The 12,118-nt window shown below is 43.8% G+C and overlaps 1 protein-coding gene across 1 annotated transcript; it reads left to right on the top strand.

Annotated features, from left to right (window-relative positions):
* Window positions 1–3,623: 3,623 nt before the first annotated feature.
* On the top strand, window positions 3,624–11,262 carry LOC311211393 (uncharacterized protein C10orf143). Its single transcript, XM_084290081.1, has 4 exons — window positions 3,624–3,713; window positions 5,948–6,088; window positions 6,205–6,270; window positions 8,703–11,262. Exons 1-4 carry the CDS (start codon window positions 3,642–3,644, stop codon window positions 8,730–8,732), a joined length of 309 nt encoding a protein of 102 aa, XP_084146207.1. The 5' UTR covers window positions 3,624–3,641; the 3' UTR covers window positions 8,733–11,262.
* The last annotated feature ends 856 nt before the right edge of the window (window positions 11,263–12,118 follow it).

The raw sequence follows: 12,118 nt of genomic DNA, 5'->3' as shown, positions 1-12,118 counted from the left end.
TGAGGCTATATTTCTGGGCATCCCATATGGAGCACTTGGCAGCACGGTCCCAGGGAAACCCAGGCCTTCAACGACTCCAGATTGAACAACGGGCAGCAGGCCAAATTAATCTGGCAAGCCTCCCGTAGTGCCCAGTTGATCTACTGCTCACCCCAAGCTGCAAAGGACCTGATTAGAGAGGCGATACCCCACGCTGGGTGAAACACCAGCTGAAGGAAGGTACAGCAGGCCTGAGTGGCACAGGCAGTCACGCCGGAGTGCCGCTCACGTCTTCTGGCCCTGCCTGAACCACGCAGTCAGCTTCTAAGACTTAAATAATTAGAAGACACGGGTTTTATTCTGTTGTATTCAAGCTGGGAATTCCCCATAAAATATCGAAGTGTTTTAACATGGTTCTAGTTCTAGCTCATCCCCGAATACACGATTTTATGTGTAGAGAAAAGTTACTGGTGTTTGATGCTATTTTCCTGAGCCATGCTTAGGCAAAGATATAACAGTAGAGAGACTTACGTAATTCTGGGTGGAAGAAATTAAAGTCCTGAAAGTTGCTCAGTATTCAGAATACACATAAGCTATGTTTTTTATACAAAACTATTATTAGTACATGTACAATAAAAAATAAAAATAAATAGTTTTAAAGTGTGCCTAAGCAACACCTTTTCTTTTTTTTTTATCTGGTTGCATCCTTCCTCTATACCGATCTGTACCATAATCTGGACTTCTGGGAATTTAGTCTCTCCTTGCTCTAAAAGAATTTTTTTATGCATTAATTTGGCATCTTATTTGTACAAAGTCATAAAGAATAGCAGGTTTTTGTTGACGCTTGTAAAAAACAAAGCTTTCTGGGTGTCTGAACTAGTGAGATTTACTAAACTGCACAAACTAAGCGTGTTCCTAGAAAAAAAAAAAAAAGAAAGAAAAAAAAAAAAAGTTAAAGGAAATGGGGTTGCATTCAAAGACAAAATGAAATATATATTAAAACAGATTACTTTTATTGATAAAGTATTTTATTTTTGAGATTTGGTTTCACCCTAGGGGCCTTGACTATGAGCCTTATACATTGAATGACATGGTTAACAAATAAGTTTCTTTTCTTTTTTTGGGTTTTGGTCATATCTCACCTCCCTTTTATTTCTAGTCCCTCAGTTCCCAAGATGTCTTGAAAAGGTTTGTAAATTATACATCCTCTACCTTAGTCACTAAACTCTTGAAATCTCGTTATTACGGCATTTGCATCTCTACTTCAGGCCACAAAGTGCTCACAGCGTAAGCAATTAATCACTTTACGAGACCGCCCTTTTTAATTTGTGTGACTATGATTTGCAACTTACTGAAGAGAGCTTTCCTACTTTTTACGGAGCTAAACTTTTCCTTATTCAGAAAAACATCCACGGAGGGAGAGAACTAATGGTAGTTCTGCTCGAGCAGGTACCACTTAACCCTGCGCTTTGCACCTCCGAAGATGCTTTCCTGATGCAACTGACATTTCCAAACCTCGCACCTGCAAAAAAAGGATCCCCTGATGTATGCTGACACATTTAGATGGATGCATCACAACGTGCTGGATTTTTATAGCACATCCTATGGTTCTAAACACGTGAATCTAACAGGGAAGCCAGTTCACAACGCTCGCTGTACTGGCAAGAAGCATAAGGAGACTCTGGGGGTGGAACGGGAAGGTTGTTTTGAAATAATTAAATAAATCTGAGTCGATGTGAATGGATTTGGGCTTGATTCGAGCTCAGAAATGAGTTATGCTTCAGATGCTCTGCAAACTGGATTACCCAGGTTTAGGGTTATTTTTCTATCCAGCATGTCAATTGCTAAATTAAAAAAAAAAAAAAAAAAAAAAAAAGAATCTATGGATTTCTTTGTTGTGATACACCCTCAGGCTCAAAGAACACGGTAGAGCATACAGTGTAAGTACAACTGGATCCCTGGTGAAGAATAAGCGCTGGAAGGAGTGCCAGGATAGACTGACGGTACGTGTGTGTGCCCTCCTGCGAAATAGCTGGATGGAGCAAAGCAGAAAAGACAAGCAGTGTGTTACGCCTGTGCTGGTCTCCAGGCCCTCCAGAAGTAAAAGCAAGGGCTCGAATTTTATCTGTGACACCCAGAGCCAGGGAGTGACGAGCACTAATGCTAAATTCTGTTGGGCCACACCTCCTGCCGTGCGTTGTGTCTTCTCCGTTTGGGTAGGAGACGGCTGGGGCAGAAGACACCTTTGCTTCTTTGAAGACGTGAGTCCTCCTCTAGCAAAGGATCTCCTGTTGACCATTTTCAGATTGAATCCCAAACAACGCTCTGCCTGTTTGGCACTGCCTGAGCAGTTTGAATGGCCACGTCCCCGCTCCAACTCTGTGCTAATGCTTTTGGTCTTCTGCCATCATGGGTGGGCATTTGCAGATGATCCTTGGAAGCTTCTGACCCATTCTGTTTGGAAATCAGACGTTTCAGTAGTGAAACTCGGGTACTTTCCTGCGACTTAATCTGAAATGATCACGGAAGTAAATGGTTTTTAAACTGTGTGTTCTTAACATGCATTAGAGGAGTACTCGTATAGCTAAAAGTGACTGTCACAGTAATGGCAAAGCCACCTCGGAGGAGCTTTTGATGGGGAGGACCCGGTGTTCTGCCAGGCAGGCACGCTGCAGAGGGAGGCAGAAGGGGTCCTTCAGTTCACAGCTGCCTGGATTATTGGTTAACACAAAAAAAAACGTGGTGTTGTCTGTGGTTATGTCCTCCCGTGTGCGCTGAAAAGCAGGGAAGAGGCAGAAAAGCTCAGGGGAAAAAAAAAAAAAAAAGAGAGAGAGAGAGAGAGAGAGAAAAGGAAAAAAAGAAAAAGAAAAGAAAAAGGAAGAGAAAAAGGAAGAGAAAAGAAAAAAAGAAAAGGAAACGAGAAAGAAAAAGAAAAAAAGAAAAAGAAAAAAAAAAGAAAAAGAAAAGTGAAACCTGGAGCATGCAGTTAGGCTGTGGAGCCCCTCGTGCTGTACGCCACAGCGTGGCTGAAGTTACCCAGCTGTGCTGGGCAGCCTGCAAGAGGCTGGCTGTAGGCTGCAAATAAACAGGGCAAGGCTTTTTAGTCCTCCCTGGGAAGTCTCCTTTTTTTATATTTTTTTATTTTCCCTCTCCACCATCAGCTCTCGAGCTCCCTGCTTTCAGCCCCAAGCCTCACTTCCCTGTGGCTTTTCTGCTTCAACGCCCCGGCAGCCCCACAGCTCGCAGGCATGGAAACTGGGCTGTGCATGCGAGAGGCTACGAAGGTCCCGGTGACATTTCCCCTTTCGCCTGAACCCTGAGGACACCCAAAGCGAAGAGCAAAGCGCTCGGCAGGGGCTGTGGCAGGAGTTATGACAGGAGTTGACAGGAGTTATGGCAGGAGCTGTGGCAGGAGCTGTGGCAGGAGCTGTGTCAGGAGCTGTGGCAGGCTTTATGGCAGGCTTTATGACAGTTCTTACGTCAGGCTTTACCAGGATCCCCTCATGCTGAAGGCCCAGCTGCCCTTTTTACCCAACTTTCACCCCAAAAACCCTTCCCCGCGGGGCCTGGCGGTGCCGAACGCCTCACGAGGGCGCCCGCCTCAGCCCCGGCCCCGGCTCCGCCCCGGCGGGCGGGCTGCAGCGCCCGGGGCCGCGGTGGCCATGGAGTCGCCGCCGCTGCTGCCGGGCCGCCGGGGGCCGCCGGGCGCTGCGGAGCCGGGGGAGCCGCCCAGAGTGAGTGGGGCCGGGGCCCAGGGGAGCCGGGGGGGGCACGGGGCTGGGCACGGTCCCTGCGAGTGCTGCAGCAGGGCTGTGGGACAGCGACAGGACCCGAGGGAACGGGGTGGGCGATGGGGATCACCGCGCTGCCACCGCTGTGCTTCCCATCGGGGTACCCAGGGGACACAAGCCGAGCTGGATGCAGACCCGTTTTCATGCCTGGAGGGCAGCTGTGTAGGAAACATAACACAGAAGCTAGTCAGGCTTTCAGAAATTTGTCAGACAACCCAGTCGTTGCTTGTGACAACTTTCTGAAAACCTCTTTAGCTGCGTTTAGGGCGGTTGTTTGTACACGGATGGGTTTTGCACAGCTTCGTTGTTTGCTTCTGTAAAGCAGCATCTCGCTGAGGCCTGGCTTTCTCCTTCCAGCAGCAGTGGAAACACCCGTGTGCTCGCAGGCCATGCCACCTGGAAGAGGGTTATGGGTTCTTCTCTGTGGGTAGAGCTCTTTTCTGCCTGTCCTGGGACATGACCTGAAGTGCTGCTGCTTGTCCTAAACTCTCTTTCCAAGCTGGAGATGCAGCCCAACACGCCCTAACATAATCAGTCATTTTGACAAAATCCTTGCTTGTCTTTTGCCTAGCTCGCTCGTTGATCCTTGTTAATCACGCGCACTAACCATGGTCTGTTCGCAGGCAGGACTGGTGCATTGATTGTTTCTTCCCTACAAGATAATTCCAGAGGGCGAAGCCTTCCCTGAAGCCAGCCTCTGCGAGAGACTTCCCCAAATTGTCTTGGCGTCGGTGCGATCAGCTTGTCAGGCAGCTCCTCTGTCTGCCGGATTCCTGTCACTGATGCTAAATATCTTAACCCCCCCCCCAAAACAGTACTTTGAATTTATTTTTAATAAGCCAAATTTCTTCTGATACGTGGCAGCACATCGTTTTTTCCTCCTCGCCTTCATCTCCCGCATCCCACCAGCTCTGCTGCTGTACCCCCGCGCCGTGGCTTTTAATAAAGGACGAGCTGTGCAGCAACAAAGGGAAGAGAATGTTTTCCCAGCGGAAGGCGGCCTGCCTTTAGAGGACCTTGTCAGACTTTTTGTCATTATATTATTCACTTTCTTAGTACAATACACATTTCACTTTCTGATTTGCATCCCATCCAAATATCCTCTATTCCTTGGCAGTGTTCTCGTTTCAACTGTTTTCCGCCGAGGGTCCCGCTGTATTGATCCATTTTATTTTTACATAACGTATTCAAATGTTAAATTCAGCTTCCATGCTTCAGTAGTCTGTTAGTTCTGTGGCAACGCAGCTCTTGCCTGTGGAATCACGTGCTCGTGCAAGGGATCGAATCTTGTTACTCCTTAAACAAAGTTTGTTCAGAAAGGCATTAGGAAAACATTTCAAACGCGTGCGCATCTCTGAGGAATTCAGGCAGAGTCGGGCCCGAGATGGCTGTGTCAGTTCTGGAGCTGCTCATTAGGCTGCTAATTTGCTGCCACGATTTTAGGAGCCCCCAGGAGTCGGGTTGTGCCCCCATTGCTGAGCTGAGGGCGCCCTTCTTGAGGTTTCCGATCGGGGCATCCCGCTCCTGGCATCTCAGCCCTCTCAGCCCCCAAATATCCTTCTGACGGAGCGGTGAACACCTTGCCCTGGGGTGCTGAGAGCTGTCCTAAAGACAGCCTGGCTCGGACAGCCCACTCCCGGCCGAGTGCTTCTGATGTGCAGGAAATCCCAAAATCACAGGGAATGGTCCAGGTGAGAAGCTGGAAAAGGGGGCAGTTGGCAGAAAGAGATGCAGAGAGCTCATTACAAATGATGTCTTCATAGCTGTCTGACTTGGCTTCGGGGTTTTCCTTCCGTTTCCTCAATTTAATTAGCCGTTTCACAGCACTTCCCATGATCTGCTCCTTTGATAAGCCCCATCCTAAATTATACATGACTGGAGGGTGACGTAGCCTCTCTTCCCAGTGGCATTTATCCCTGGTTTCTGAAGTTGAGTCGCGGAGATGTTTAGTGAGATCTGTCTATTTCCCTGCTCATCCAGCATGAAATGGTGTTAAATAGAAAGTTTTTGTGTTGACCTAGCCCCCGACAGGCTGCATTTTCCTGCCTTACTGTACTTACCCAGCCTCCAAATGAATGCAAGGTGCCTATCAGGCAGAAACAATAAAATCCTGCAGACTTGTATTCGAGGTCCTATGCCTTGCAAAGATATGTAAATATTGCTTTTGATTCTTTCAGAAGCGAGTGTGCAAGCTGTTAGAAACCCTTCCAAATGAGGCCGACGCTCGCCTCATTGACTGTGCTATGGAGCTGGATTCCAAACAGAAGCTCTCCTCTGGCTGCGGTCCGTGGGATGCAAAGACAAAGCCAAATTCTATGGTATGTTCACACCGGCAACAATACCTATTCCTAGAGCACGTTTAAAATACGTTTTATAGTCAAATTGCAAATAATTGCCTTTTTTTTATGGTTTTGTACGTGTTTTTGTTAATTAGGTTTTTGAAAACCAAGGAAGCAGAGGTACTGCCCAGCCGTGCCCGAGATGTATTGCTGGAGAATCTGTAAGTGTATTAACCTTCTTTCGGTGGCATGAAAGATGGACTTGTTCTTAAGCATTAGATCCATAAAACATAAAGTTAATAAAAACCACAATTACATTTCTCAGGAATAAAGCATGTAAATAAAAGAAGGCAGATTGATTTAGCATTTCTCAGGTATGCCAGCAGAGTACAAACTAATACGTTTGCAGCAGCAGTTGGAAAATACGGAGGCAGCAAACACATTTTTCAAATTCCCTCTAAAAAGCAGAGTTTAGGAAGTAACTGAAGCAAACAGCAGCGTACAACTTCCTCTACCCCACTTTTATATCTTCCTTGATATACTGAATCATAATAAAACACTCAGGAATCCCGTTCTGTGTCATATTTTTTCCTCTAATTGGATATTTCCTTTCCAAATAGTAGACCGACCTTGCCTGAAAGCATTGCCCTGTAGGTGTACTAGGCCTAGCTTTAAACAAGCTAGCTAAGGAGCAGTAGCCATCAGAGCTTGGTGCAGACAGCTTGACCTTCCTGAAAAACAATGCAAGTGTTTGGACAGCCGAATAGTGCTGCCTTCCGAGCTGTCTTGATACCCAAAGTCAGCTGGCCAAAACCAGCTGTGGTGTTTGTGTAGGCAGGAGCCACCGCTACGATTTGGCACAAGGAGCATGCTCTAACAGTGCACCAGGAGCACAAGGATCTCTCACCAAGAGATGATGGTGAGCATAAGCACTTTCTTTTTTACCACGCATAAACAACCAAACCCTGAAGAGAGGACGGCTGGGAGCAGTGACAGGGGTTACACCATTCCTGCAGCTTCAGTTTTCATGTAAATTTTCTAACCAAAGTTTCAGAAGTCTCTTAAGTGTACGGGAGCTACTCAGAAGTTGAGTAGCTTTTGATCACACAGGATTCCTTAGAGAGCCAAAAATAAGTCTGGGAGAGTGCCATGCATTTCTTCCAAAGGGCTGAACGTTCATAGCAGAATCTTCATTCTGATGGAACTGATGGCAAAGTTTCCACTGAATGCTGCGAGACTGAGCTTTCTGTCGTAAATCAGAAGTTGTAACTGAAAAGGCATTTACTGTGTTATCTTACTTCTGCTTGTCTTTTAAAAGAAAATAAAACCAGATCTAGGGCTGACTTTGGGAGTAATTATTATGAGAATAAACCAGTATGACCAAATATGTGAACTACTGTTTGAGCTTTTGAGGTACGTTACCTTCTTCGGGGTCACGGAGACCTTAAAGAAGGTGTTTTGGGATTAAAACCCAAACTGGCACATGAGAAGTCAGTTTTGTTACCTTACAGAACTACAGTGCCAACACCAGAGTTTGTAATGCTCTACTGTTAACCACCGAATTTTGGAAAATTATCACCACTTTCATGTAACATGAGTATAAACACTGTAATTCCAAATAAGCGCATTCCTGGTTTAAGTAGTAGCATGTCAGAGTAGCCTGACATGGTTTTTCTTCTGATGTAGTAATGAACTTGAAATCAAAAATACTCCCTAAGTTACCTGGGTTTGTGTAATTCACCTCTTCAACAAACATTCATAAGAATTTTCCTGCTAACTGTCCTGTGCTGGCAATAAAGCAGCTCAAGTTGGTGTTATTCAAATCTGGAGCCCTCGTGTAGCTGCTTGCTAGACTTCTTGCTAAATTAGCCTCGTCTCATTGAGTTGAAACAGAAACTGCTTTGCTTAAAGCAGGGTGATTTAAAATGTGACTGAATTTGATGAAATTCTGATTTCTGTGATTTTCCCTGTAGTGGGGACAAAGTTTATCCGTCTCTGTTGCATAATGTCAAATTCAAATTAGAGTTTAAGTAGTAAGATGCAGTGTTTGGTAACGGAATAAGCAAGTTAGCATATATATTCACTTCTTCATTATTTGAGTCATGGGCCTGGAACAATCTGCAGATGAAAGAAAAACCTGCCTGCTCTGCTCTGACAGCTTGCTTTTGCAGAGGGGGGGGATTCTTTCTGGCTCCCAGTTCCAGTCAGCAGAGTTTGGTGGTTTACACAGCGTGCCACACAAAGACAGGCCTAGAGCAGCTGGAGCTGTGTTAGTGCAGCTGAATTGACGTTGTGCTGAGCTCCTAACACCGTCCTGATCTGAGCTGGCTCACGTGAGTGTCCCTGCATTCACAGCACAGCTCGGCTCTAAGCCCTCTAGCTCCCGATGATGACCTGGCCGTATAGATCTGTTAGCTCTGTGCTCTTCAGATGATCCCTTACTGGTGGCCAGTGCCACAACGGATATTACCTTTATATTTTGTTAAATTTAGTGGGAATTACATTATTTAGTGGGAAATTATCTTTATTCTTAAAATAATAAAAAGCTTATATTATGAGTACAATGTGCAGTGATCTGATTTGAGCTCAGGTAACTTTCTTCAGAGTTAAAATTCACCTCCGGAAAATCACACGTGAAAATTTGTCATTTCAGGGACACTTCAATCATATCCTGGGCTTCTAGAGATTGAGAGACTGCAGCTCAGCAACACTTTCTAAATGCTAAAGCCACCCCTGTGAACACCGTACAGCTGGATATCTGTACCTGCCCTCACGGTGTGGGTTTGTGTGTGGTATGCAGCATACAGCACTTTGCTGGATGCGTTACTCTTCCCGTGTATGATTGCAACTGACATTGTTTTTACACTTGAAAAAATGCTTCTGCTTTTAAGGTAGCTCAGCAGGTACAAAAAATATATATTTGATTTAACTTTTTAGAGTAGGTAAGCTCATTGAGTCTTTGGCCCAGTCTTCACCCGGGACTGGATCAAAGATCATGCTGATACAAGATATTTTCCTGTCTCTCTTGCTCTGGTACTCTTGGGAGGTGGTCCTTGTGTTTACGTTGGTACAGGGCCTGCGTTTTTAGCTCAGCTCTGTGTAAGCAGGCAAAAATAGATGAAATCCAGTTTTAGACAGAGAGCTAATCAGCTTTGCAGCTCTGCGAAGGCCAGTAAAAATCCTACTGAAACTTAACGTTATGGTAAAATCCAAAGTATGCATCCAGTTCGGGAACCTTTCGTACACGCTAAACATCTACTTTGTAATGAGTACAGTTTGTGAATGGGACAGGTAAATATCTAACAGAAAAATCAGTATTATTGGAACAGCACTGTAATGCAAAGATGGATGGTATTTTAGATCTAGGCAGTTCTCTGAAAGCTGCTGAAGATGCCATTTGACACTTGGACTCCTCCTTTCCACTTATGGTAATATTAGAACAAATCTGTTTGAGAAGTTTGAGCTTGTTACCCAGCATGATTTTATTGGCTGGCCACAGATAATTTCCTCTGCATTTTGGCAGTATGCAGGACTGTAATTTTTAAACACATTCAGATTTTTAGTCTCTTAAGGTATCTGAGTTGTGCTGCTTGGATGTGACACCTCAGTGGCTGCTTCAGGTCCTAAATCTCAGAACCGAGCAGCAGCGTGTTAACCTTCTGCATTGGAGGGAAACTGCTGTGACCTGCCAAAGTTCATGCAGGAAGCAATCTCCGCTGTTGGAGAAGTGCTGAGCCATAGCCGTGCCCTGCTGCCACCGAGCCTGTGGGCAGAGTTCAGCCCAAAGCAGATATCGCAGGGAGAACAGCGTTTGGCCCCTCCTGTTTGGAAAGCAGACATTAGGCAGTGCAAATTAAAATGGTGGCTCCAAAGTTGCAAAGAGCTAGTGACAGGCTTTTAAACCTTCCTTTCCCAGTGGGGTTTATCATACTGTGAAATGCTTAGACGAAGCTTTTCACAGTCCTAGAGTGCTTCCCATGTTGTGTGTGGAGTTGTAGCTAGCGCTGAGTTGACTGTTATTAAGAAGATATTCTTCCTAAATACATGAATATCCTCTAAATAGTGAATTGAATTAAGTGATAAATGAGGAAATAAGTCTGTTAAGCAGAGCTGCAGTAAATTGGTATCCAAAGCGTTTTGTTAGGAAAGAATAAATTTCCTCCAAGCCAATATAAATTTTGATACGCTGAAAATAAATCTTTGCATAGTGCAAAGTTTTTCAAAAGCCTCAAAATCTTCTTCAGCCACAGTACAATCTGTTCAAAGAGCAAATCACTAAGAAGCACTAAGAAGTGGTTTTAAAAATTGTATTGGCCCTGTTTGTTGAAGGTAAGAGACTCATCTTGAACTCTGCAGCTCCCAGTACAGGTTGATAGAAGCAATAGTATCTATCCAAGCTGGAAAGGAACATGTTCTCACTTGAAACGATACAAGTGCATGAGCAAATTCCCATAAACTGTTATCAGAGTTGATCAACTAATGCAAAAAAGGAATACAAAATGTTTTCTAAAGACGCTGTTTGCTCTGAAATTACATGTTTGTTACTAAGATAACTACATCATATTTTGAGAGCAGTTAATTTTTACACAATTTTCCAATTCTTATTTTTAAAAATCCTGGTAATAATAGCAGCCAAGAAAAAAGCTGCCTAAGTATCAGTTTCTGTGCTGTAAAAGTTGAAATAGCTACCTAAAAGTTTAATCTCTGCAAAATGACTCAAAACCTATTATGCTTCATTGACTACATGTTTGGCAAGGAGCAATTAGCAGAACAGCGTACAGTCACAATTTAGGGTATCTGAAGACAAGAGTATCAGAAGTACACTTGGACTCTTGAATGGAAAAGTTTTCTGCTGGAATATAGAAGAGCAAATAGTTACACCAGCATGTTTAAAACACAGAGAATAGTTCTGTGTATCATCAAACCAGAGTGTTTTCTGTTTAAATAATTCAAATTTCATCATGTTAAGAATCATGGATACCAGTGCCTCTGTTTCTTCTGTTTGCTTTAAACTTAACTGTATTTTAATCTGCTATAGAATAAGGTAAAATGAGAACCAAGTGGTTTTCCTTGTGATCCTTGTAGTTTTTGTCATGCTCTTTTTAATTCCTCACCCTTCAGAGTGGCGGTCACTTGTTTTTTTGAAGTCTCACCATACATAAATCAGGGAATTGGTCATAGTTGCTGGCTGCATTACAGAGGCCTGATGAAGTCATACTACTGTTCGATTTTAATGTAATTTTTTCATATCAGCCTTCTCATCGTCGCTGTGCTCTGTACAGGTATTTTATTACGCTGTCCACAGTGACTCTCAGGTCTGTCCTTGGAGATTACTGCATCTGTACAGCTCTAGAAAATAGGAGGACTTTATACTTTATACTGCTTTTACTCTGTAACCTGCAGTGTGACCATGGCCACTTGTACTGTCTGTACACTGTTAGAAACATAATGCTGCAGTTCACATCAAATCTAATTGGTTAGGGGGTTTTGTTATGAGTACATTTTGAATCTCTAAATGCTACGCTATAGAAAGTAAACTTGAGTAAGATGTAGGGTCACAAACAGAGGGTTTTGTTTGTTGGTTTAACTATAGCCTTTTACATTCTCCAGGAGCACAACAATATGTCAGATCAATTCTCTAGTAACATTGAAACAAAATACAAAACTTTGTTGTCCTACCAATTTCATCTGTTTGGAGAATAAACTCCAAAAATAGATTTAGACGAAGACCACCTAGTGGAAACTCCCTTCATTTTCAGTCCATCCCAATTATCATTGTAGTTATACAGAGTGTTGTAAATAAAATGCATCAGTATTGAAAAGGAATGAAAAAACAGTTGGTTATTACCATCTGCTGCATTATAACACAGTTTGTAATGAAAGAATGAGTACAAAAAGTACTTTTTGATACAGAAATGTAATGCCTTCCTTCCGTAGCAAAGATTTATAAGAAAGCCTATCTGTATCTTTCTATTCCTTCAGATTTGACGAGTGTTTTAATCCTTGCTTCCTTACCATTTCAATTTCCAGGATAATTTTCCCTAGTTATTTAACTGCAGCAGCACCAGG

Source organism: Netta rufina, assembly GCF_964035555.1.
Source record: "Netta rufina genome assembly, chromosome: 7".
Classification (NCBI taxonomy): Eukaryota; Metazoa; Chordata; class Aves; order Anseriformes; family Anatidae; genus Netta; species Netta rufina.
The sequence above is the reverse complement of the archived record's forward strand: the minus strand, read 5'-3'. Positions and strand labels throughout refer to the sequence as shown.